Source organism: Rhipicephalus microplus, chromosome 9 (genome assembly GCF_043290135.1).
Source record: "Rhipicephalus microplus isolate Deutch F79 chromosome 9, USDA_Rmic, whole genome shotgun sequence".
In the NCBI taxonomy this organism is placed as follows: Eukaryota; Metazoa; Arthropoda; class Arachnida; order Ixodida; family Ixodidae; genus Rhipicephalus; species Rhipicephalus microplus.
The window spans coordinates 131,466,840-131,494,400 of record NC_134708.1 but is presented as its reverse complement, the minus strand read 5'-3'; the positions used below and the strand labels follow the sequence as shown (position 1 = coordinate 131,494,400).

Sequence of the window (27,561 nt, the reverse complement as noted above, 5' to 3'; positions counted from 1 at the left end):
CTTCGCCGACGCTTACATAGGGCCGCTTCTTCCATCGTGGAAAGGCGACTTCACACAGCGAGCGTTTCGTTTTAGCGCGCCGAGCTGACGGCACTGTGCCTAAGTTCCAGAACTGCAGAACGCGTTGCACGCGTGTCGCACACGCTCCCGTTTCAGCAAAACACACCGACTCGTCTGCGACCTCTCTCGCGACACTCCTCAAGAGTTTTGGAGCTCACCGCCAGGGCCAGGCGCGGCATTGTCGCTCCGCAAACTTGAACTTTGGTTCCCTATGGCGCTTCCTGTCGGCCGTATTTAAAAAAGCTCACTATTGTTTTGGTGCAGCGTTGCCGCATTAGACTCGCTAGTAGGGGAATACACAAGCAAGTGTGGAACACCAGTTTCGGAAGAGTGCTTTCAAATAAGTTCTCCTTTCTTGGGAAGCCCCACAGTTATCTGTGTATTGCCGACGAAGTCGACGCCCAACGTAAACGAATCGGCGTGTAAGCGCGGCTCCAAACCACGTGTCGTCGGTGGTCTTTTTTCAATGGCAAGCTTCAGGTGCTTCAGTCGGTTCTGATGCTTCATTCGCAGCAGCTTGAGAACAATTAACATTCGCTTGCACTGATCATCATTCATCACGAGGACAAATTCATGAATGCTGTCACGGTTCCAAATATTGCCGACTTAAAGTTGTGAGCGCTTTAAACTAGTCTTTCTTCAAATGTGTACGAGGATTTTTATTTCTACTGATGCCGTATGACCGCCTCGCAGTACATTGAACCAGCTGGACAATGTTATGTAAAAAAAAAAATGCGCCAACTTCTTGGTATTATAGCAGCCTGCCGATAAACAGTGACATTGATTGTGAATGTCATTTTACATGACCGTGTAGACTCAGAACGCAAGATCGCAATGACATTCGTTATGGATGTCATTCACTCCGAATAACAATACACGTGCCGTGCGGCAGGGGTATCACTCTCACAACTGAAAGAACCAGGAAGCTAGCAACTAGCAGCTGAGGGTAGCAAAATGTGAGAACATAAAAAGTACAGTTTCAAGAAATCACACATTAAATTTTAGCATGGATACCTTGGTAGTTGGATATCTTTGTAGTTGACCGATAGATGCAAATTGATCAAGGCCAAACTTCATAAGCACTTCTTAAAATATAAACTTGCTGCAACTAGCAGCTGAGGGTAGCAAAATGTGAGAACATAAAAAGTACAGTTTCAAGAAATCACACAATAAATTTTAGCATGGATACCTTGGTAGTTGGATACCCTTTGTAGTTGATCGATAGATGCAAATTGATCAAGGCCGAACTTCATAAGCACTTCTTAAAATATAAACTTGCTGATCTGTAATGGGAGACAACTAGAGGATGACTTCCGCTAGTTATGTATGATGTCCTGAATTGTCTTGGACGTGTTTGTGCTGCACAGGTACTGATTGGTAGACAGCAAAGTCAAACCTCTAGGCATATGCATAGAATACAGACGATCGCGGGCGCATGGAGACCCGATCAACGCCAGCCAGAGAATGTCGTCGGAGCCAGCAAAGAGACAAGGGGACCTTTTTCAGGCAAGTACAGCGGCCTTAATACATAATCAAAAGAGCTGAGTAATTAAGCATAACTACCAAATATTCCTATAATGAGAGTGGTGAGGGGGTGTTGTTGCCATGACGATGAGAAGTTGAGATCGATAACTGGGGTTGCTTCGTTTATGCATATTATTCCGCCTGTTTTCGCTAATAACAACCTGCAGTTGCTAATCAACGCTCGTTCTTGCCCGATTTTCACACAAAGATAAATTGGCTCAAGTTTATCCGCCCCAAATGCACACGAATTCGACCATCTGATCAAGAATCGGGGACTAAGCACTGGGCCCGTCAGCTCAATTAAAGCGCGAACAAAAGAAGATTATGGTACGACACGAGCGCTACTGCCCCACCTTGTGGAGTGCACTCGTCGAAAGAGACGTCGGCTCCAGCGACATCTCTAATTTGACAAGTGTTGATCGCGCACGCGATTCAGGGCTCCCCGCCTCCCGAGCACACCGGCGACCTTCGAACTGCGGTACGCCAACAGCTTGAGAGCGCGAACCGCCTGGTCTCCGCCGGAACGAAACCGAGAATGCATGTTTTAACGATCACCGCGAACACTGCCACAGGCACTTAGAACACTTACCGCTGACGCCGAAGTTGGCACCGATTTTCTTCCAGCACTCCCGCTTGAGGGGGGTATTCTTGAAGTACGGGTGTCCGCGGTGGTAGAGGCAGGGAAACTCCTTAACGGCACGAACTAACGCATCTGTTGTTAAACGCTTTCTCGTGGCTGAACCACGAGGACTGTTAACATTCAACGGCATTACTAGAGTGCTAAGGCATTGTTAACTTGTTAAGACATGGCGTGGCTCACTTTGTGGAATGACTTGAAATGGATCGGAAGCGCTGGATCGCATTGATCACTTAGAAGTGTGGCAGTTTGGGCTAGTTGGTATGGCAGCCCTCGTGTCCTTCTTGTCTCTGTGTCGTCGTTTTATTGTCGCGCTATAACTATCGTCACGCGTTGATCACATTGCGACGGCGCGCTCAGACGATGGCAGCCAAGGTGTGTTCTCTGATTCCAAAAGTAAACACTGATCCTTAAAGCACACACAAAGCCATAACTCGCATGCTGAGAGCCAAATGTAAAGTAAACAGACGTAGTGGCGAAGGCTACTAGAGGGACATGGCTAAGCATGACCTCCAAGGTGCGAGAGGAAACTCTCGAAGGCCAGTCACAGAAAGGCCAGTGGAGCTCAGAGTGTGCGCCTCGGCGCGCCGCCGCCGACTGATCGGTGCGCCGCCGCCGCTGAGCTGACGTTGCTGTCGGCGCGATCAGCGCGCCATTTAAATGACCATTAAATCATCGCGACGACCCGCCCAATCGTACAATACATCATTATTCGTTAATATCTGTTAAGCGTAGATAGCGCAGTACTCATCTGGGCGAAGTGTGTATCACAAGTCGAGGATGGCTCCGTTTTCAATGTGAAATGAGAGGTGTACATTTATAACTACATTTTCGTTTTGCTAACTTTGCTGAGCGAATTTCTTACTGTCCATGTCTGTATGCCTATGGGAGGGATCTTTATGTTAAACTATACTTGTTAAGCAGCCCTGACGAAGTGATAGCTTTGCTTTGCTTTGCTTCCCTAGATACATGGCACGTGCCCACTTTGGGGGATTAACTTTGTGTTTTTTTTTTTTTACTTTACTGCGCGCATTGAAGCATGCTTGCGATACGCAATAAGTATTTTTTTTTTTGTAAGTTATGCTGCGCGTTGGCATCACGATTTCGCACGCATTATTTTTCGGGCAGGCTTTCTCGCAACCCTGGTTCACATTACAAATGCACTGCGACTTTTGATAGCAATGAAGTACTCCAATCGTAGAGGTTTTCTCGTGCAATCTGCGATAGCAATTATGTAATCATTGTTAAGAAACGTTCACTTAGTCTGAATCGAACATGCACCTGGGACTAGGCTATACCAACTCACATAGAAATGGCTTATTCGCTGCGTATATGCGCTGGAAAACGTTAATACGCGCAAAAACGCGCTATGGTAGACTACATCGTTCTCTGCATCATCGAGCATTTTTTTTTTTTTTCTAAACACATGTCCTCTTTTTTTTTTACAGTGAAAGCTATTATGAGATCCGAACACGGGTCACGCGCGGTGCCGTAGTTGTCCGCCACCACCGATGCCCGTAACCAGCATCGAATGAAAAAAAAAAAAAACTCGGCATTTTACCACTTTTACCACTGAGCTATGCCAGTGCTTGAAACTCAGTAAATAAAGAACACCAATGGCAAAATGTTATTCGAACCCGGGTCCACTGCGTGCTAGCCCAGTATTCCACCACTGAGCCGCAATAGGGCTTGGAACTCGTTCCTAAACTGGCCTTAGACAGACTTGATGTCGGGAAACGAATCGCGTTAATATGAGCAATAAATCGTTTTAAAACATCAAAGGAACAGCCAGGCGTCACGCAATGCAAATTGCGTAACGACGGGGTCGTCCAATGCTCCAACCCACTAGAAAACTTTTTTTTTTATCAGTGATCACCGATCAACTGTGGCGCATGCCCACTTAACGCATATTTCTTCATCGTAGTCAGTCACTGCATAAAGAAATTGCACGAAATTTCCAACAAGAGTGTAGCGAATACCACGCTTATCCAAAGAATGACGAAGGACAGCGTAGTGAATGCTGGCCTACTACACAAAATTTCGAATTTTTTCGCCATGTTCATTTTCTTTTTTTTATCGTACATTATTACATTATTATTCATCTCGTGCTTATGTGATTCCTCTCTGTTTTAACAAGCCCCGTATTAAATTTTCCGTCATAAGGTACAGTGTGGCCAATCCCCCTTGTGGGTATCAGCCAATATTTCTTAGGCGACAAAATTTATGATTAATTATGACGCAGTGGGTAGCCAGCAGTGTGCCTGTGGCATCCCTAAGAGTGTTTAGAAAATGCCCTGAAAGGCCGCTGTTCCAGCTCTCGCTGTGAATGTGCCGCGCGCGTTCCGCACAAGCCGGGCATCCCTTTTTTTTTTTCGCAGCTTTCGTCGTTCTGTTCTCTATAACAGAAAAGTTCTCTGTATAACGCTTCCGCTTTCGATATTGCTTCAGTCTAGCTCTCTAGACCTTGCCGCCACCTTCATGAATGTCGACGACGTTGAGGCTGCAGTGCTCCAGATGCAGGAGACGACGCCCCTGTCTGCCGAGGACGCACATGTTTAAATGAAAATGCCGCGTGTCACAGGTACGCAGCTTCATCTAAGTAACGTGCCAGTAGCTAGCGTTGAAGATCACTTTAGGATTTCGGTATTTCTAGCATTTCTGGACTATCTAATAGGCCATTTAAATGAGCGTTATAAAAGGCACCGTTACACCTTCGATATCAGCAGTCATGCAGAAACCACAAAATCAGGGCGTCGACGAAGCATGTATAAACATCCTGGAAGAAATCTACAGGGGAACAACAGCTATCATAGGGTTTCATAAAGAAAGTAAAAGAATACTGCCGCGAAGCGTATTGCGGATAGTGTTACGCATGCCGATACCGCCGGCACGCGGCCTTATCGTGGTCCAGGATGCACCGCCATTGATCTGCGAAGATCATGGCCCGCACGTCAACCATTCGTTGATTACGAGATAACCCCAGATTCTACTACGACTGTATCTCGGATGGTGAACGCGCCTTGCACTCCAGTGGGGCGTTCTGTTCCCCGACGGCCGTCGAACACGCTGTCCGCCACCCGGTAAGCCGATGTGTATATTTTCCTTTAGTGGGCACAAGTCCGCCAAATAAATGGATTCCCTTCTATTTCTACGAGCCTCCCTGTCTTCGGGCTACCCTCACTCTTACGTGACATCTGGTGGAGGTGCTGGGTATGCACAAGAACCACCTTAAAACAGCCACTGCAGAGAACGAGGACGCTGAAGACACAGATACTCGAAGCAGCCGCTGCCTCCGAAACCTGCCACCTGAGCTGGGACTGCTACCAGACCCCACGCGACCACGAAAGGACGCTTCCACAGCCACAATGAGCAACCCGCAATCACCCACCCCTGTCATTGTGCAGCAGCCGCGGGTGCCTCCAACTTTCCATGGTTATGCCGCTGAAGACCCAGAAAAATGGCTCTACGGATTCGAGCGCGTAGCTACCATAAACAGGTGGGATGATGGAATAAAGCTGCAATACGTTTACTTTTCCCTGGACGGCCCCGCCAAAACGTGGTATGAAAACCATGAGACCACACTGACCATCTGGGAATTTATGAAGAATGAGGTGCTCAGGACCTTCACCAGCATCATGCGAAAAGAAAGGGCCCAGCTGCTGCTAAAATCGAGGACCCAACAGCCGGATGAGACCCTAAACTTGTACGTCGAAGAAATGAAACGTCTTTTTCGGCGAGCGGACCAAGACGTGACGAAAGACAGAAAGGTCAGATACCTAATGCGAGGTGTGAAGGAGTCGCTTTTCGCCGGCTTTATAAGAAACCCCCCTAAAACAGTCGCCGAATTTACTGAAGAAGCGCACACCATAGAAAGGGCTCTGGACGCCCGGACTCGGCAATACAACCGCCCGTTTCAGCTCAGCTCACTCTACTCGGAACCGATCCGAGGTGGGCTAACCACCAACGATCTGCGGGAAGCTATTCGAAAAGTGGTTAAAGAAGAACTACGTCGATTACTCCCTTCTCCCCCCCCCCCCAGCTCCCCAAAGCAGCATCTCTCTTGGACATAGTGCGTGATAAAGTCCAGCAGGCGCTCGGCTCTTCATCAGCGACGGCTGGAACAGAGGCCGAAGCAATTACTTGCACCGCTGCAGTGAACACTAGGCCACCCCGACAAAACGAGCCCAGTCCTCGACGGTACCCTGCAGCCCCAAGTAGCCGTCCGCCCTTCCCCGCCCAACCTCTATACGAGAGACGCCCGAGCCCAAGAAAATGCGACACCTGGAGAACTCCCGATGACCGTCCCCTATGTTTTCACTGCGGTGAGGCCGGCCCCATTCTTCGACACTGCCCCTACAGGCGGATGGGGCTGCATTGCTTCTCATCTCGGGCACCACGGCCACGCCCTGGACAACGACCTGCGGCAATCGAAGACTACTTGCGCCATACAGAGTACTTGTCCAGCCGTTCTCCATCACCGCCATCTCCACGCTTCGCGTCACCGAACCGCAGTGACAACGAACGAAGAAGGTCCCCAACCCCCCGTAGGGGAAACTAAAACCAGCAACCTTTGGAGGTGAGGTTGCTTCAAGAGGAAAAGCTGAAGACCCTCCACCGACGACCATATATGACGACAGCACATCATCTACGACGACGACAACGCACAACAACCCAAGCCGCGAGACAAAGCAAAACGAAGCAACAAGACAAAGTCGTGACCCGAACCCAAAACCAACGCGCAACTCCAGCCCACGTGTCACCAATCTGGAAGTATCTATCGATGGCCACCCGGTAACTGCCTTGATTGACACAGGGGCTGGCTACTCGTTCATCAGCGGGCCATTGACAGCACAACTGAAGAAGGTTAAGACGGCTTGGGACGGCCCGCAGATCCGCACAGCGGGAGGCCACCTCCTCACCCCATCGGGGCGATGTACTGCAAGGGTGACATTCGATGGTCACACATACCTTGCGACTTTCTTGGTGCTCCCACAGTGCTCCCGTGACGTCATTCTCGGCATGGACTTCTTGACTCAACATCACGCGGTTATCGACCTGGCATCCAGATCCACCAAACTTTCCTCGGATGAAGCTGTAAATTCATACTCGGCACCGCATAATCGTGCAGCCCTCCATGTGCTCGAGAGCGACGTGAGCGTCCCACCCCGATCAACCACCCTAATCGCCATAACCACTGGTACTGCCGAAAATGCCCATGGCGTCGTCGAAGGTAACATACAGCTTTTGCTTGGCCGTGATATCGCAATCGCAAGAGGCATTGCGGACTTCCGGAATGGACAGGGCCCAGTGCTGCTAACAAATTTCAGCCAAGAACACCGTCACCTGGCCAAAGGCACGACCATTGCCTTTCTCGATGAAATTGCTGAAGTCAGCGACACCCTCGCCCTTTCGAATCCAGCGACCATCACCCCAAAGACCCACAACTCGCAGCTGTCATTCGACATTAACCCTTCCTTGCCTCAATGCAAGCAGCAACAGCTCCAGAACCTTCTTCGACGTTATGACGACTGTTTCGCCACTTCTTCACAGGTCCAACCAACTTCACGCGCAAAGCATCGAATCATAACACAAGAAGACATCCGCCCTTTCCATCAAAGCCCTTATCGTGTGTCAGCACGTGAACGCCAGGCCATCCGAGAGCAAGTTGAGGAAATGTTGCACGACGATGTAATTCAGCCATCGAAAAGCCCATGGGCAGCACCGGTCGTCCTTGTCAAAAAGAAAGACGGAAGTCTTCGGTTTTGCGTCGATTACCGACGGTTGAATAGTGTAACCAAGAAGGACGTGTACCCTTTACCAAGGATCGACGATACCCTAGATCGTCTTAGTGATGCAAAGTACTTCTCGTCTATTGATCTGAAGACAGGGTATTGACAAATTCAGGTTGATGAAAGAGACCGAGAAAAGACCACCTTCATCATGCCGGATGGATTGTATGAGTTCAAAGTGATGCCATTTGGACTTTGTTCCGCTCCAGCAACCTTCCAGCGTCTAACAGACACAGTACTGGAAGACCTCAAGTGGCAAATATGTCTCGTATACCTGGACGATGTGGTCGTATTCGCCTCCAACTTTAGCGACCACCTGAAAAGGCTCCGGACGGTACTGGACGCTATTAAGTCATCAGGACTGATACTGAAGCAAGAAACATGCCATTTTGCCTATGAAGAACTACAGTTCCTTGGCCATATTATAAGCAAAGATGGCGTACGACCAGATCCCGAAAAAACAGCCGCTATCGCACAGTTTCCTCAGCCACAAGATAAGAGAGCAGTGCTCCGATTCTTAGGACTGTGCGCCTATTACCGGTGGTTCGTCAAGAACTCATCACACATTGCTTACCCTTTGACACAGCTCACCAAGTCGGACGCCCCTTCCAAATGAAAAGCTGCGCAACGTGAGGCATTCAAAGAACTTCAGCAACGTTTACAGTCGCCGCCGGTGCTGGGTCACTTTGATGAAAATGCAGAAACTGAGATACATACAGACGCCAGCAGCATCGGCTTAGGTGCCATTCTCGTTCAGAAGCACAAGGGCTGCGAGCGCGTCATCGCGTATGCAAGTCGCTCACTGTCGAAAGTGGAAGTGAACTATTCCACGTCTGAGAAGGAGTGTCTTGCGATAGTGTGGGCCACCTAAAAATTCCGCCCATACTTGTATGGCAGACCCCTTCAAGGTTGTAACGGACCGTCATGCGTTGTGCTGGTTGGCCAGTTTGAAAGACCCTTCTGGCCGCCTCGCTCGATGGAGCCTACGGCTTCAGAAGTTTGACGTGAAGGTGGTCTACCCGTCCGGTCGTAAGCCCTCCGACGCAGACTGACTCTCAAGAGCCCCTGTCGGCGCACCACCAAGCCATGAAGACGACGATGCCTTTCTTGGGCCTATCAGCAGCAGCACCTTTGCATTACAGCAGCGCTCAGACCCCATCCTACAACAGTTGATTTCCATAGTCGCTGAACGAGCGCAGCGAGAGTCCCCTCTAGTTAATTTAAGAAACTCTATGGCACATCCAGGGCGCTCACGTGCTTTCGCATTCATAGTTTCCTGGTGGACACTCTAGATGTGCTGCTGTGGTTGCTGGGAGAGGAGGTAGAGGCAAGGGGTGTGGCTGGCGCTACTTTAGTTTTTTTTTCAGGGACTTTAGGCGACGCTAGAGTTACTGTATATGCTACCTAAATGTAGCATATACAGTAACTCTAGGCGACGCGCGGTCATTGCGCCATCTCACTGGTAATGCTCAAAACACGATAGTTCCCTCATGGCCTCCAAGATTGCGAGCGCACGGCGGCTACCGCCATCTTGGAGGCCATAGTTAGCCCGAGATGCCCATCGGCAGCGGTAAATGGTAGATAGAAATAGCTTGCCTTTTGAACGGTGAAGGAGGTGCTCCTTCCTGGCTCAGTCATTCCACTTTTGGCTTTCGTGGGAGACGGACGTCTTATGGCTCGCTCTATGCGAGGTGCTTCAGCGGTCGCTGCTGGCCGCGGTGTCAGGTTCTTTTCTGAACCATCGGAATACCGCTTTTTTTACTCATTGCCTTTTGATTGACAGCATGGCACAGTGCGTGTTTTTGTACGGTGATTTGTCCAAAAGACCATACTAGTTGGAAGAATTTCAGGCCGCGTTAGAAGAAGTGGGAGTCATCAAAGCGATAACTGGCATTGGATCCTTGTAGATAAATCACATCTCTCCGGTGAAGTTGCGAGGCAAGGACGACAATGATGCCTTGCTCAAAACGGCTGAACTCCAAGTCAAGGGTGGCTTCAGTGCTATCATCAACCCTATGCAACAAGACGTCACCGTGAAAATTCTCTGGGTGGACGTTGCCGTCTCAAAATGAGAGCATTCGACAAGTTTTGAGTGACATTGGTGAAGTCTTGAAGGTTTCGAATGACAACTGGAGCGTCAGGGGCTTCGAACACGTGACATCGACGACGAGAGTGGTGTGACTGAAACTGAAGGAAGGTGTGGTGCTAGAAGACTAGCCACACCTTTTTAAGTTAGCAGGGGGCACTGTCCTTCTCGTGGCCCCGGGTCGGGCACCACTTTGCCTAATCTGTTACACGCAAGTACATATACGACGAGACTGTCAGACTCCCCGTTACATTTGGACATGAAAGTCAAGATTGCGCCAGGGGTTATGCCAGAGTAACGAAGACCAAGCTGCCAACAGACGATGGCGAGTATAATCTAATGGATGCCGAGGAGGCTGAGAAGTTGGCCGCTGGCAGCAACGCCATGGGGCGCGACGCAAAGGTTCACGTGACTAGAGAAAGCAGTCGTCATGCCATCGCAAGACGGCAAAGATGCAACGAAGGGAGCAGAGTAGTTGACCTAAATAGGCGGCAGGCGAGGTATTCAACAAACGATCGAGGAAGACATGGGTACCAGTGGCGAGATCGGTACACCAGAAGCCAGCGCAAAATACACGAAAGCGACCGTGGGGCGTGCAAAGCGTACCCTAGCGGGAAGCACGGAACGCAACCTGAAACGCCCGGAGTGTCAGTGACATTGCATCACGGGCGCTAAGAGTAAAAAACACAGCATATCCACTGAGTGAATGATGATGAGTGGGGCAAAGCGTCCACCAGTCCGTTCGTGCTTCCGTTCGTCCATTCGTTCTTGCTTCCGTCCATCCATTAGTCCATCCGTGCATCTGTCCGCGCGTCCGTCCCAGCCTTCGTCCATGCGTCCGTCCGTACGCCCATCCAAACGTCCGTCTGTCTGTGTGTCCGTCCCTGCGTTCGTCAGTGCATGCGTCCATCTGTCGATATAGTGAACACTCCAAGTACCACTATCTCGCATCATTTCATCATATATTCATCATATATAAGTACCGCCATCTAGGGGGCATTCCAATGACTAAACGAGAGGTGGCTACCTATACTACGACGACGGTTACTACTACTACTACATACATACATTGCGGACGCTCAACCCATGGCTCAAGGAGCTTCGCCGATAAAAAGCACGCCCTAGCGTAAGTATAACATCTTCTCTTGCTTGTTCGGCCTAAAACTAAACAGGCGCCATCTGTTCCATAAAATCTGGATTGGTTTATTTCGCTAACGACTATCACCTAGCGGTGAATCTTGGAACGAGGTCGCTACGTACTACATACATCGTGGACGACGGAGCCATGCCTTAAGGAGCTTCGCCCCTAAAAAGATGCCCTCGAAACCCAGTCGGCATCATTCTCGTCGCCTCAGGGTCAGGATCGGGACGCATAAGACCTCGGTTTTCCCACTGCATGATACAAGAGACCCGGTAAGAGCAGTATTGTAGTTTCCCTCTTATCATCAACATGGCTAGCATGACTGTGCCTTTACGCATTGGTACGCTGAATGTGCGTGGTCTAGGAGCACGTCGCACACAGTACTACTTGAAATGCCTGATTCGAGAAAAACATTTTGACTTTCTCGTGGTCTAGGAGACTAAAGTTAGTACTGGGGACGCGACTGATAGCTTTGTATCACAATTTTTATGTGGTACAATGCGTGTGTCAGCAATGCGGTGAGAACATCAGCCAGGTGTATAATTTTTTTTCAAGAACTCTTGAAGAGGTGACGAGTTGCTTACATGGGCGTATCGTTTTGTGCGACTTTTGTTACGGGAATACGATATTTAGAGTTATCTGTGTATACGCAACCCCAAATTTGAGAAACAGATGTTTATTTTTCCGTGAATTGCAAGCGTACTTTGAGTGCCAGAGATGTGCGATTCTGTTGGGTGACTTCAATAGCGCTGTCGCCCAAGAAGACCATACCTCTTCTGGTAAAGTAAGCGATGAAATTGTTGATTTACTTAGCGATAGCCTTAATAAATTTTTTTCGATGACGTGGCTCTGTTTGCGAAGGATAGAAGTCGCCAACACTTCACACATTTTCAAGGCTCTAGTCACGCATGACTAGCTCGAGCATATGTTTGTTCCGAGACTGTACCTTTATGTCACAGCTATTACGTTTACGTTGTTTCCTTCAGTGATCATTCATTGGTCTCGTTAAAGATAGAACGAAACTGTAAAAAAAGTTCGTATGAGAAAGATGGAAACTGAATACTAAGATAATCACGCACGAAGGCTTTGTTGATGAGGCATAGAAGAAAATCGATAATTTTTTGAAGACGCAGAAATGAATGCAACATAAAGATGGGAATTGTTTAAGCAAAGGATAAAAATGATGGCAATAAAGTCAAATTCTTTACGATAATTTACGATAAAGTCTGACTCTTTACGCTAGCTAAGTACGTTGGTGCGATCAATTGTAAAGGTATTAAATTGGCATACGAAAATTCAACTAGAAATTAATAGTGAATGGAGCACTCTCACAGCCCATATACAAGTAATTTCCTCTATGCGCTAGGGGTGTACTTTAAGTCCTTTACTTTTTGCTTTATTTTTAGAACCAGTGTGAAAGAAGTGAATAACCACGCAGAGCTTAATGGTTTCAGGTTGAAGTCATGTGAAGTGCGTGTTGGGGCATACGCAGACCATATTGCCTTTTTTGATATTGATAGAGAGCGTGTCATGGTTTTGTGAAACGAGTGGAAGTCTATGTAATGAACAAAGAAAGAAGCGTTGGTTTATGGCACGGTAATTGGCACGTCACGCCCAGTTCCTTCGAAATATTCCGGTGGCTCTCGACACCACGTTGTTACCTAGGGGTAACATTCGTCAGGTATCTAAACAGTGAAGCGCTTTGGCTTGAAAAGGTGACGCGACAGCCTAAGGATCACTTATCAATTTTCTCCTGGTGAGCTTCATGTAACGTGTTTTTGGCTTCTAAATTTATGTTCCTTTTACAAGAACATAGTTGTACGCGTAAAAGCATGCAGAAAAATCCACAGGATATTCGCTACGTTTATCTGGAGCTCTACAAGGGAGCGCACATAAAAAACGAACTTGTATCGGGGTGTTGAGCAAGGAGGGCTGTCCTTGTGTCATCTGTTTCTTAACCAAGTAATTTCACGTTTCATGCTAATAAGAAACCAGAGATACGCTTTGCCGTGTTTTTTTTTTCATTTCAAACAATGTTATCACACCACTGCCTGGCTTTTTGTATCTTCAGACAGGGGAGGACGACACACCTTGTCACCGTTCTTGTGCGAAGTTGTGTTCTCCTATCGTTTCTTAAGGACAATGTTTTGGATGGATTACCCAACTAAAGTAAAATGGAAGCCTTAGGAAATATTCAACGCGGAATGTTTCGCTGTGCACTTTATCGTTCAATATATGATAAATCCTACGGGAAAGGCGTATTAAAGCGAGTGAAAAACATGTGAATACCACTCAATGTTAAATCTTTCGTTTTCAAGCTTCATACGGGAACGAGAAAACGTGGCCGGTGGAGAGGGATGTATGTACCATGGGGAAACGGCTGCTTGCTGTGTAACAAACCTTAAACCATTGAACATGTATTTAGTTAGTGTAACAATGCCATTTTCTTTTAGGACATTTTACAGAGTACTTTAAAAATATTTACCTCTTACTGCACATGCACACGACATCCGTTTTTTGCCCAATGAATGTTCTGTGCAACATTCGGATCTTATTTTCTTACTTGGTCTTCATTCGGTTTGGCGTAGTCTGTTATTGTACAGACATTGTGATGTAAGAGTTCCATCTGTTCATGAGTGTTTCGTGGAGGCTGTTATCAAAGTGTGAGGTGTGTATAAGACTACCGGCTGCGTTGAAGATGTGATATCTTTGTTTGATTCACTACCACTCATGAAACGCGTGTGATGTGTGATTGTTAGACTAGCTTGACCTTTAGTCAAGAAGGCAATAAAAAAATGAAAAAGCTCCTTTCTGGCTCAGTGGCTAACGCCTCGCACTCACGATTCAAAGGTCGGACGCTCGATTCCGCGCACCGGAGTCTTTTTCTGGAATATTTTTCTTTCTTGCTTTGCCATATATATAGATACGTATACATATAGGGTTAATCACGCCAACGCCGGCAGCAAAATCCAGCCAAGAGTGTCCATATAATTGCTATCGCAATAAAAGAGTGGTAGCGAAATACCGTGTGAAGGCCACCATGAGGTGAAATTTCCGGTATATCTTTATGTGACTCCTGCTGTGATTGGAAGTGGTCTTTGACGTCAGCAAGTGAATGAAATGCGAAAGAGAACGTTTCTCGTTGTCAGATGCTGGAGTTTTCAAATATGAGGACTCATAACTTGACTTTGGTGAACCAATTTGCGTAGGTAATTCTTGTTGCATTCGTCTCAGCAATCACAATTACACGTGTTCCGTTGCTAAATAAAGTCGTTGCAAAAGTTACGCCAGGCCCCCTTTAAATACGAGTTCCCAGTGGTTGAGATCAGGTAAGGCCGTAGTTGTGAATTACGCGAGTCACACGAGATCCAAGAACTTGCCCGAAAGGGTTCTGGGGGAGGCCACAGCGCCCCACACCGCTCCCAACTAATGCCTCTGATCAATAAACATTGCTCTGGTGCATGGATACCAGTGTATTTAGGCATTTGTGAATATATTCATTTGACTTGAGGCTAATACTAATAGTAGTGCTGATAGGTGAACAGATAGAGCCATATGTTGGCAGCAAAGGTGAAGCTCACTCGGACTCACTCAAAAAATATATTTGTCGTGATCACTCACACTCAGACGCACAAATATTGTCCTCAACCGGACTGAATCGGACTCGCACTGACCAAAATTCTCCTCAACCTCACTCACTCTCACTCAGACTGACAGCTCGATCGGAGTCTGAGTAACTTAATAAAATTCGTTACTGGGTGATTTGGTGCAATAATTGTCTGCAATTAAAAATACAGAGCCAAAAACAGAATGGGTCACAGGAGACAAGTAGACAGGAACGGGCGCCCATTGAATTAATAGCTGTCTTCTGCATGCTTTATCAGAAACGGTCAAGAACCCCCGCGTAACATAAACTACGTTCCCTGAACTCTGTGTGCTATCTCTTACACTGTGCTTTTGTCTGTGCGTAAAACACCCTCCCTTGTACGCTTTCCCTCTCCTCTCTTTTTCCCCCTCTCGTGTCGGCGGCTCCAACTCGCGCGCCACCGCAGCTCGGAAGACGGAAAATAAACAACTATACCGCACGGACGTCTTGTCTCGCAGTCAGTCAATCCGCTGCATGCCCTCTACAGCCTAATACACCCTCTAACACGTGTCCAATACATACATGCAATTTATTTTAAGTCTGAGGGAGTCGATCGACTCATGAGGAAGTTTGTGTACATATGCTTATTTTGCACTGCCCCATTTCCCGTACTCTGTATGTACTATAGCTATGGAATGAAAGCGTGTGATAATCATTTTGGTGGTTCGGCATTCAATAGTGACGGCATGATTACGAGGGACGTGGTAATGGAGGTTTCCGATAATTCTGACTCCGTGGAATTTTTTTAATGTTCACCTAAGCCTAGGCACACATGTCTCTGGTATTTTGCCTTTACCGAAATGCGTCCGGGATTGGGTCTCGTCTCCTATTAATTCAGTAATGCTGGTGGAAAACAGACCAGTTTTGATTATAATCCATTCAGCTTGATGTGGATCAAATTTCTTGATTGTAAGGGTTCCAATGCGCCAAGCTGGAGAGAGAAAGCAGTAAGGTGGGGAGTCAGCTACCTCACATATGGTTCTAATCTATGCTTTTACATTTGTAATGTCTATATTTCGGCACACACGCACAAACACACGCGCGAGCAGCCATACAAGAAGGGGGGGGGGTCAGATAGATCCTTCTGAAATTAATTTCTGGATACGCACCTTGTAGAATTTCCGCGATGAGTTGTTTTCTTCGAACAGGCGGACGATGTGAGGCCGTCGAGCAACTTGCGCGTACTATCAGCAGCGGTCAAGAGCGTCACAGTGCGGTCGCGCGACACCGGTGTTCGAAGCTCGCACCCAGCACTGAGTGACAAGTAGCACAGGAAGGGATACGCGGAACCGGAAGTCTGAGAAAGTCCATCGAGGACACGCCGCTCGGCAGCGGATGTCGGAAGTCGTCACAACGCCAACTGTTGGGAGTGTCGCCAAAGTGGAGCACGTTCTGGGAACATTTCGAAGGGGCGCGGGCATCAGCTGGCGTGCTTTCGCTTGCGACTGAAAGGAGATATGAAGTGTGCCACAAGATTGTTTATGTTAGCGTATCACACGTTCATGTTTGTATACCACACGTTTTTATGGAAGGCTCACGTTTCATTCTTTGTGCAGTGCATGTCTCACCGTGTACAGCATTTTTTTTTTTACGTAACACGCGTGGTACACTCTAGCAAAGTTATAATCATGCGGTCCCATGTATGCATTCACCTAAGGGCGGCCATCTTCTTTTGAGTGCTGAGCACTTTGAGGGCAGCCGGATCTATCTGTCGTCGCTTGGTGTAACGACGTGTAAAAATGAAAAAAAAAACAGGAAGAAGAAGAAAAGCAAGCAAGAAACACAAGGAAAAAAAGAGAAAACAAGAAATAAACGCAGAAAGAAAATTGGGAAAGCAGAAAAAGGAAGAGAAAATCGAAGAGAAACAAAGAAGGCTTCCTTGGTACCAAATGTTGTTCTACTTGCGAAAGTCTTCTGCCCCAAACGTCGTTTTTCGCCGCCTTCGCAATCGGAAGCACTGCAGTATCGTGTGCTCGCAGTGTCTCCGTTGTTGGCCGAGTTGTGTACAAGCGACGACGCCATGCGATGACGCCATCGTGTGGCCCTCGTGTGCACAGAGTTTCTTAATAATGCACTAGAGGAAGCTCTGGCACTAGTGTCGACCAGAACTTAAAAGCATGACGCTTCAGCCAGCAGGTAGTACACGGATTCGTCTGGACTTCGTTCTTACGGCTCCGCTTGACTCCGCAAGGCCTGGAGTCCCTTTGTCGCAAGATCAGGTTTAGTTAATGCTCAGCGGTGTCTTTAAAGCTCACCAATACAAATGGGCTACTGAAGTTAACAACTTTTCATTTCTTCATTGGAAACAACACAACGCAACAATAAACAAAGCCACAAGTGCACCCGTAGCCCGCAGGCCGAAAACTAAGCAAATCCGTGTACTACTCATCATTCCCGTGGTGGCTGGACGATCCCCGTGCCGGAGTTTCCTATATAGTAATTATAGCAGAAAACTTTGTGTCATAATGGTTGGTCACAAATTTTGGCAATCTTACATGTTTAATGCGATGATTTCTTGCGTTGCTAGCGTTGACACCGACGCGGCCATGGGTCACATTTGACGTTTGACGACGTCCATCAAAGACTTTAACCTTAAATGGACCGAAAACAAATTTTTGCGCTATACATATTTTCTTAGCTTATATCGCCTTTCAGGTCAGGGTCATCTCGTGATCGAACAAGGGGGACGAGGGGGGGGGGGGTGTTTATGGTTGCCGGGCTATCGCGGCAACGAACAGCGCGCACCCCAGCAGGCAGGAGCTTCATCGGGCTGCGCTATCAACGCGAAAAGACGGTGCCAAGAGTGAAAATAAAACGGCCGTGTTTTTTTACACCAGCGTTTTGTAGAATTACGGGAGATCGGATGCTAGCCTTGCTTCGTAAAACATTCGAATATGGTGCTATTGTATTCATTACTTCACCCTTTTGGCGAAACTGTGACTTTTTTTCTTTCTGCTACGAATATGAAGCGGTTTACATTGCTAGAACAAATGCTGCGAACAGTAGGCACGACCGTGGTTCGAGCGCGGCGACGTACACTGCGCACTCCACGCACATGTGCCGCGCTGCTCGACATGGTCTGCCGCGAAGCCAGTGCCACACCGAGGAAATTCTGTTACGTCGTAAGCAGCACAGAACACAGCAAGGATAGCTAATAAGCATGTATGCTTCAATTTAAAGAAATAAAACGTAGGCGAACAAAACAGCATATCCGCCACGGTGGTCTTGTGGCACTGGACTGCTGCTGACCCGTAAGTTGCGGCATTGAATAACGGATGGAGGTGTGAAGGCTTGAGGCCCATCTGCTCAAATTTGGGTGCACGTTAAAGAACACCACGTGGTCGAAGTTTTCGAAGCCCTCCTCTATACGGTGTCTCTCACAATCATATAGTGGTTTTGGGATGTTAAACTACACATATCAATCAACCAGAAAGGAATACAAAAGTGCATACTAGCATCTGCCTGGTGTTTCACACCGCATGGAGAAGGCAGGTGCGAAGTATGGTATTCACGTTGTATTCTCTGCGTGCAATAAGTGCAACATAATGTGTGGGGCAGTTGAAAGAAAGATAGAGGGTACTGTGCAGAAGTTTTGTGAGTGTATACAGTCATAGACAGGGACGCTTTATCTGACTGTGCGAAGGAAGTGATATTATAGAGAAACATATTTACATAAAGAGCGGACACTCCCGTAAGGCCCTGCGGCCGACTTGCGTGGCTTTCAGCGCCACGAGCGGCTGGTTAGACCCGGTAATGTCTTCAGCATAAATAAACCAATTTTTTTTCTTTTCGATGCTGGGATTTGAACCCCTACCCTAATGCTCTGAAAACGAGTGTTTTTACCCCTATCCTACACAATCATTCTTCCACAGAGGGAATACATGTACTGTAGATCTAAACCACATGAATGTGTACCCTTCGTGCAAAACTAATGCGGGAAGACAACACTTTCTTGTCAGACTTTACTGATTTTTATGATAGCGCAATAAAAGCTCTCAGCGGGACACCATGCAGAGCCGACATGAAGAATTGCGCAAATAAATCAATTTCTTTCTTTGAAAAAAATTCGATGCCAAACTTGGGTCTTCAAGGTCTCTCTGAGGCAGCTATTGCATGTGTTGAACAACTAATAACAGCATTGATACGCCGTCTAGCGGTTGGTCAGACCTTTTTTTGCTTGTCCGCAAAAAGGCTCGAGTGGCCACTTTTTATTTAAGTATATTTTTCTATGGTGATATACTCTGGCCCCCTTTCCTGTAGCATCTGTTATATTGATCAAACGCGCCGCTGTTTCAACCAAAGGTTGAACAATCCCCGATCATCTTTGAAGAGACAACCTTCAAGTAAGTAGTCTGTCTTTGCATTTCCGTGAATGTAATAGTTGCCCAGATTTGCTGCACAAAGAACGTACTACTCGGGAGCTTGCTGGAGCTTATTTTATTTTAAAAAGCCAAAGATAGTTGTGTATCCAAGCCCTCGGTGGCATAACACCAAGAAGATATTGGTTATCTCAATGTTCAAATGTATAGGAGACTTGCGGTTTGTTTTTTTTTTTGCGCGCGCACGTGGGCTTTTGTATTTTCTCTTCTTTCATAAACTTTGTGTTTTCAATGTTTTCAATAAACGCTTCAGTTGTTATGTATGCAACTTCTTTTTTTTTCTCGCTCTCTCTTTTTGTCCATGTTTTTCGCACATTTTTCTTGAAAATGGAAAACCTACTCACACAACCATTCATTGTTTTAAATTTAAGGAATATAGTTATCGCACGCATGGAAGGGGCTCAGCTCGCGTGACTATGCAGACCAAAGCTATTGATTCCGTCATGCAGCTTCAAGGCTGTTCTGCTAGGATGCGCGTCTTATCGGTTTTGTTACTTTTAAATGCTATTTAAAAACACACACTATGAGAAAAGGATGCTTGAATCTGTCACTATATTTAACGGCCTTTTCACAAGGCTGTATCACTCGTTCTGACTAGTTTCGCGCCCTTTGAAAGAGCCCGTGTAAATCAAGCAAGTCATCACATCACACATATCTAGAGATAACATTTAAATATTCGACGAAAGAAGAATTGAGACAAACTATAAATAGTTTCGGATTGTTGCTTTAAACAAAACACTGTTGTTAAGAACACTAAGAATAGTATTGTCGTGCTGGAACGCAATGAGTATATTTTAAATACCGCTACCTTTAAACAAAAAATCCTTTGGTTTGAATATCCACGGGTTGCTTTCTCAGTGACGTCATAGAGATGCATAAACTCGCAACGTACTTGCGGCAGATCGCTCATCTTTTCGTGGTGTGCGCACCGACCACGACAGCGATTGGTGCTATTTAGGTTGCCAACTGCAAACAAACATTGTTAACTAATCGAAACTGTGTGTACTTTTCAGAATGATGTTCACGGCGGCCGTAAGTCTCGCTTGCTAATGCTTAGCAACAAAAACCCAGAAACCAAGATAAATTATTTCACAGGCGTTCCCTGACTCTGATGGGGGAATCGTCTGGACTCTATTCAGTTTTTATCCCCGCACACCATGGTTTCCGTAGAGGTATATCATTCAAAGCACGACCAGCCATCTTCCTTCACGATTTACACGCTAACCTCTACCTCAATGCACGACTGGCACTATCCGTATAGAATATGCCAATACATTTGATAAAATAGCCAAAGAAGATTTATACTGTAGCTTCACCATTGAAATATGGATCCGAATATTATCGAATTTATTAACGCGTTCATAAAACCCACTCTCAAACCATTCTTATTTATAACAAGACCCCTAGCCCACTCCTAGTAACCTCGGGCTAGCCAGAACGATCCATGGGCCTCTTTTCTTTTTAATTTATATTACTGATGTGTCTTCAGTAGTAGCAGCTAACATCAGAATGTTTGCGGGCGACTGCGTCATCTATTAACGCAACAGCGTCAAGAGCTCGTTTCTCAGAATTTCCGGTGTCGGCGTCGGTGTCGGCGTCGTCCGCTGTGAGCGAAAAATCCTCAGCTTATGCGCCGAAAAATCGAGAACGATGCAAATGGAACAAGTAAATGACAAAACACCCTTGAAAGTAGTGGGGATCGAACCCGGGTTGTTTGCATGGCAAGCGGAAAAGGACTTTATCTGCTTGAAAATGCAGTGAGAGTAGCTTTCATGCTTCACAAACACACGCGTCCTGTATACGCAAGTTCACAATGCAAGATGAAATATAGCAGTAATAATGCGTGGTACAAGCGTCCGTTCTCAGCGGGCGTCAGAATATGTCATTATTACAGTGGCTTCGTGGTTGAAAGCCGGGACCACACTACAAAAGGCAAAGACGCAACTGCGCCTATTCCCTTAAAGCTACGTAGTGGGTGCATAGCAAAATTGAACAGGTTTCATGCACTAAGTGTTCGAAATGCGCAATTGGACAGGATGTTGCTATCACGTTCAACTCCTAAAAGCGAATTTTTAGGATGCCCTAATTTTTCAACTATAAATAACCCTCTCGACCAAATATTGTTACAGACTGATCTTAACTGCGTAGTATACTTGTGCCACCTATGGCTAATGACTCTAAATCGTGGCAAACTCATATCTGTCACTTTCTCTCGACGTTATATTTCCCTTTCAATTAATTTATTATTCAATCAATCAATAAATCAATCAACTTTATTTTCGTGCATTTCGTAAACAGACAATGCAGCAGCGAATAAAAGCTTTCTTCCGATAGCTTGACGAGCCCGCCGCCCCCTTTCCGTATTCCTTTCCGAGTGTTCGCGTTCAGGCCATCAACTTGTTTTAATATTTGGTGGTGACCATATTGAATGTGCGGCGATGGCGTAGTGGTTAAATCTTCCACCTCACATGCAAAAGGTCCGTGGTTTGAATCCCGGTGCCGCAAAGTTCCCAACTGAATAAAAAAATCCGCGTGGTGATGGAACTGCATTAAGAGGCCTGGGGTGCGGCCTCACCGGTGACCACCGCCGGTAACGCATTCCCTCACCAAAAAAAGATTGGCCACCCTGGTGCAGTATCTGGCCACTACCTGCCACATGCATACGTCCATTAACTCACGGCCCTCAGTCCCCAGCAGCTGCGAAGCAACTGACCACGGCGGCGGTCAGATCTGCAACACAGCAGAGTGTGCTAAGAATCTCTGGATCCGGACACGCCACCATTGGAACCTAAACTTGGCAACGTTTAACGCTAGAACCTTATCTAGTAAGGCAAGTCTAGCTGTACTATTCGAGGAGCTAAAGGGTATTAGATAGGATATAATAGGGCTCAGTGAGGTTAGGAGGACAGATGAGGTCTATATGGTGCTACAGAACAGGCACGTCCTTTGCTGGCGGGGCTTGGCTGACACAAGAGAACTGGGAGTGGGGTTCCTAATTCACAGAAACATAGCTGGCAACATAGAGGAATACTATAGCATTAATGAAAGGGTCGTAGGTATTGTAATTAAACTGAATAAAATATACAAGATGAAGGTAGTACAGGCTTACGCGCCTACATCCAGCCATGATGACGCTTCAGTTGAAAGCTTCTATGAAGACGTGGAATCGGCAATGAGTAAGGTAAAAACACAGTATACTATAGTGATGGGCAACTTTAATGCAAAGGTAAGGAAGAAGCAGGCTGGAGACCAGGCAGTAGGAGATTATGGCATCGGCACTAGAAACGCCAGAGGAGAGCTACTATTAGAATTCGCAGAACGCAGTAATTTACGTATTTTGAATACCTTCTACTGAAAACAGGGAAACCGCAAGTGGCCATGGAGGAGCCCTAATGGCGAAAATAAGAACGAAATAGACTTTATATTGAGTGCACACCCAGGCATCGTGCAGGATGTGGAAGTGGTTGGCAAGGTACTATGCAGTGACAATAAAATGGTACGGTCTTGAATTCACCTAGATTTGAAGAAGGAATGACAGAAACTGATACGCAAGAAGCCATTAATGAGCTAGCACTGAGAGGGAAAATACAGGAACTCAGAGTCTCGCTTCACGACAGGTACTCGGCTCTTATTGAGTAAACCAGCCTTAGCATAGATACAATGAATGATAATCTGACGAGTATCTTTACGGAGTGTGCAGTTGAAGTTGGAGGCAGGGTAATCAGACAGGACACTAGCAAGCTTTCCCAGGAAACAAAGAATCTCATTAAGAAGCGTCAAACACGAAAGTCTTACGAATAACAGACAAAATAGAACTGGTGGAGCTTTCGAACCTGATTATTGAGCGTAAGGTATCCGATGTAAGAAGGTATAACATGGAGAGAATTGAGCACGTTCTGAAGAACAGAGGAAGTGTCATATCAGTGAAAAGAAAACTTCGGATAGGCAAAAACCAGATGTATGCACTAAGGGACAAGGAAGGTTAAGTGACTACCAATATGGATAGGATAGTAAAATTAGCGGAGGAGTTTTACAGAGATCTGTACAATAGCCAGCACAACCACGACCTTAATATAAGAGCTAGCAGTAACCAAGATGACACCCCACCAGTAATGATAGAAGTCAGAAAAGCCTTGGAGAGCATGAAAAGAGGCAAAGCTCCTGGTGAGGATCAGGTAACATCAGATCTGCTGAAAGATAGAGGACAGATTGTGTTAGAAAACGTAGCGACCCTGTTTACATGGTGTCTTCTGACCGGAAGAGTACCAGAATCTTGCAAGAATGCTAACATCATCCTAATTCATAAGAAAGGAGATGACAAGGACTTGAAGAATTACAGGCCAATCAGCTTCCTCTCCGTAGTATACAACCTATTTACAAAGGTGATTGCTAACAGAATTGAGACATCAAAATTCAATCAATCAAAGAAATAAGTAGAATTTTGAACAGGCTACTCAACGATCAAATACATTCATACTATCAAGCAGGTAACAGGTAAATGCTCAGAATGTAGCCAGCCACTATACACAGCCTTCATATATTACGAAAAGGCGTTTAATTTAGTAGAAATATCAGCAGCCATGCAGACACTATCGAATCAGGGCGTCGACGAAGCGTATGTAAGCATCCTGGAAAAAGTCTAAAAGAGATCAACTGCTACCATAGCGCTTCATAAAGAAAGCAACAGAATACCAATCAAGAAGTGTGTGAGGCAGGGGGACACAATCTCCCCAGTGATATTTACCGCGTGCTTAGAAGAGGTTTTCAGAAGCCTAGAATGGGAACAGTTAGGGATGAGAATTAATGGTGAGTACTTTAGTAACGTGCACTTCGCCAATGAAATTGCATTGCTGAGTGACTTCAGGGGACGAACTCCAACTCATGATTACGGAGTTAGACAAGGAGAGCAGAAAGGTGGGTCTTAAAATAAATCTGCAGGAAACGAAAGTAATGTACAAAAACTTTGGAAGAGAACAGCACTTTGAGATAGGTAACAGTCCACATGAAATTGTAAAAGACGTTTACTTAGGACAGGTAATATCCGCGGAGCCAAATAACGAGACAGAAGTCACTAGAAAAATAGGAATGGGGTGAATCAGATTTGGCAAGCACTATCAAGTCATGACTGGTAGATTGCCACTATCCCTCAAAAGGAAGGCATACAACAGCTGCATCTTGCCGGTACTTAGCTACTGAGCAGAAAGCTCGAGACTTACAAAGAGGGTTCAGCTTAAACTGAGGACGATGCAGCAAGCGATGGAAAGGAAAATGGTAGGTGTAACCTTAAGAGACAAGAAGAGAGCAGAGTGGATCAGGGAGCAAACTGGGGTTAAGGATATCATAGTTGAAATCAAGAAGCGGAAATGAACATGGGCCGGGCATGTAGCGCGTACACAAGATAACCACTGGTCATTAAAAGTAACTAACTGGATTTCCAGAGAAGGCAAACGGGTTAGGGGGAGACAGAAGGTCACGTGGGCAGATGATATTAAGAAGTTTGCGGGTATAAATTGACAGCAGCAAGCACAGGACCGAGTTAACTGGCGGATCATGGGAAAGGTATTTGTACTGCAGTGGACGTAGTCAGGATGATTATGATGATGATGATGATGATGATGATGATGATATGCAATGACCTGTTATTGCGCACTCATATTACTAATATCGTAGCATCTGCCAGTAATTCTTGAGACGTAACCTACATCATGCTCCCACGAAAGTTGTACTAGCCTATAAATTGGTCATTAGACCAAAGCTGGAATACGCATCCGCTATATGGAGCCCACACCAGACCGAGCTCGCCTCTGCCCTGGAAGCAGTTCAGAACCATACTGCCAGATTCATTTATTCGAACTATCAATACCGAGCTAGCCTACCATCACTGGAAGCGAAATCCAGCTTATCTAATCTCTACCTTCGCCATCGCATTACAACGTTATTTTCATTACACAACTTTTTTTTTAGTGATCTTGGTGATACACCCCACACTGATCACCTTACCCGCATAGCTCATCGCGGTGGACTTGAAATGCGAGTATCACACCCACAATTGTTGCACCCATCAAACTTCTTGGACAATGTAACCAATATATTTACCGAGGGGCTGTACTGTAAACCAAACCCTCAATTAACACCGCCTTTTACGGGTCTCTAAGTGATGTGATGTGATGTGGAGAGCGTTGATACCATGTACAAAAATCTAAAAATGTCCTTTTTGTGATGTCTCAAAGTATTGTCAGTACATAACTCTGAACTCTCTTTAGGAAAGTCTCACCGGCCACGACACTTTGTATAGATTCGACAGATGGGAGTACCTTTAAAAGGAGAGTCATTAATGTGACAAGACAGGAATTAATCACAAAAAAAGAAGGGGCAGCTCCGTATGAGTGGTACATACACTCAAGAAGCACTCGAGCTGGGGCGTTACCTTCCTCCTTTAGCCCCTGAGCCACACTTCTCTTTGCTGTGCTATGCGAAGCTATCATCTTTAACTCTGTCCTCTCCTCCTTTTCTTCTTTCACACATTCAGTTCCCTTTCCTCCCTCCCGATACTATGCATGGCTATGCTATGCTTTCTTTTCCTTTCTTTCAGTTACTCTTTTGTCACTCTCTCTCTTTCGTTTTCTTTCTCTCTCTGTCTCTCTCTATGTTCCCGTCACTCTCTCTTTCTGTTGCTCTTTGTTTCTCGTTCTTCATTTTTTTTTTGTAATCTTGCCCACAGCAGCACAATCATAATGTCACCATATATGCTAGTTGACAGCGTGTTTGGACAGCCAAAATAAAGGATAAAAAGGAAGCCTCGTTAGCTTAGTGGTTACGAGGTTCGACTTCGAAATCCGCCTCACCAAGAGATTGTTACTTTCATTCATTTGTTTCATTCACTTGTTGTCCTCCCCCCCCCCCCCCCATCGTTCTTTCCTCCATTGCATTGCTAGGTACAAGAAATGGCATAGAACAAAGAGGCCGTTCAGGATGATGATAGCTCCCTGTCAAAAACACGTGATGCTAGGCAGTTTAAGCAGCTCCGCTGTGAAAAGAGTTAACTCTCTTTTGTTTTCACAGCTTCTGCTTCGTGAAGCTCTTAGTTGAACCAGCAATACAATACATTCATGGCAGGCCTTGAGAACGCAGTTATAAAGGATCAAGATGATTTCTTTTATAGCTGTGCGCACAGGGAGGGGGCAGAAAAGCAAAGCCCCCCCCCCTCCCACCACCCAGCCACCTAAGAGGGATGAAGGCACTAGTTCTGTCTCATACATTGACTTAATAGGGGCGAAGCACTGCGGAGAAACTTCGCCTTGTTCAAGGGGAACCTTGCGCACTCTTATGACTTCCTTTGAGTGAGGCTGCCTCCCGGACATGTGTATCAACGAAGCAAGATTTCTGTTGAACTGCAATTCAAAGAAAACACGTATGGAGCACGTCAGAAGCAGTGCACAGCTTTCGAGGTGTGCAAACGAACAGTTGAGCAACATGTATTCGCAGCGAGTCGTACGCCTATTTCGACGAATCGGGACCTCCACGGTGCTAAGTACACTGACAAAAAGCGCTTACCTCCATCGCAATGGCGGTGCAGACGAATTTAATCAGTCGAAGCCGATGACAGCGCACGCAAAACCAGCAGACGACAATGAAATATCCGGATATTTCTGTGAATGTAGTCCAAGCTGCAGGGCGCGGGAGCTGATGGACACGGCGGCGAAAGCGCGAGCGCAAGATCGGCTGGTCACGAAGCAACTGCACCGGGCACCCGAGCGGAACGTTGCACGGAGAGAGAAAAGTGCCGTTAAAGAAAATAAAAGCAACAATGAACATTTGGCAGCGAATAAAAGACAGTCATAAGGCGGGTCCCGCAAGGGTTGTAGAAGAGAAGTGAGTCAGTCGGAGAGGGCCAGTGCGCTCAAGGGCGTACGCGGTTCGTTGCTACAGCACCGAGCTGCATGACTTTCGTGTTTTTTTTTCTTTTGTTTCCTGCATGCAGCGAAAGAGGGGTTGTTGCTCCTTCGCCAGCTTCGATGCCCTATCTTACCGCTATCCGGCGCTGTGGCTCACCGCAGTTATGTGCAGCGTCTACGAAGCTGCAACGAGCGGTAAGCGTGCGCGATCATTCTATTCCAGTTTGTTGCGTAACGGACAGGGGGGAACGGAACAGAGGGAGTGCGTTATTTTCGGTGTCATGGTGATGGAATCGAGACAGTGTCAAGAGTCTGTTTTCTCATAACAAAGAAAAATACTGTAATAAGAACGCAAGGAATCGGCTTCACATATACAGCTACTGCTTAAAGACAGTAGTAAAAAA

General features: G+C 46.4%; 2 protein-coding genes across 3 annotated transcripts in view; both read right to left on the bottom strand.

Annotated features, from left to right (window-relative positions):
• The window catches only part of LOC119163059 (uncharacterized), a 42,680-nt gene extending 39,914 nt beyond the window's left edge, over positions 1-2,766 (bottom strand). The window contains exon 1 of the mRNA XM_037414991.2: positions 2,174-2,766. Within this exon, the coding sequence (XP_037270888.2) occupies positions 2,174-2,354 (181 nt within the window). The 5' untranslated portion in view covers positions 2,355-2,766. The remainder of the gene's footprint in view (positions 1-2,173) is intronic.
• The window catches only part of LOC119163061 (ninjurin-2), a 150,229-nt gene extending 123,149 nt beyond the window's left edge, over positions 1-27,080 (bottom strand). Inside the window, exon 1 of one of the 2 annotated variants that reach the window (XM_075874310.1) lies at positions 26,817-27,080. In XM_075874310.1, the coding sequence (XP_075730425.1) occupies positions 26,817-27,077 (261 nt within the window). In that variant the 5' untranslated portion in view covers positions 27,078-27,080. The remainder of the gene's footprint in view (positions 1-26,816) is intronic. The other variant, XM_037414993.2, reaches the window with a different exon arrangement.
• Positions 27,081-27,561: the final 481 nt, after the last annotated feature.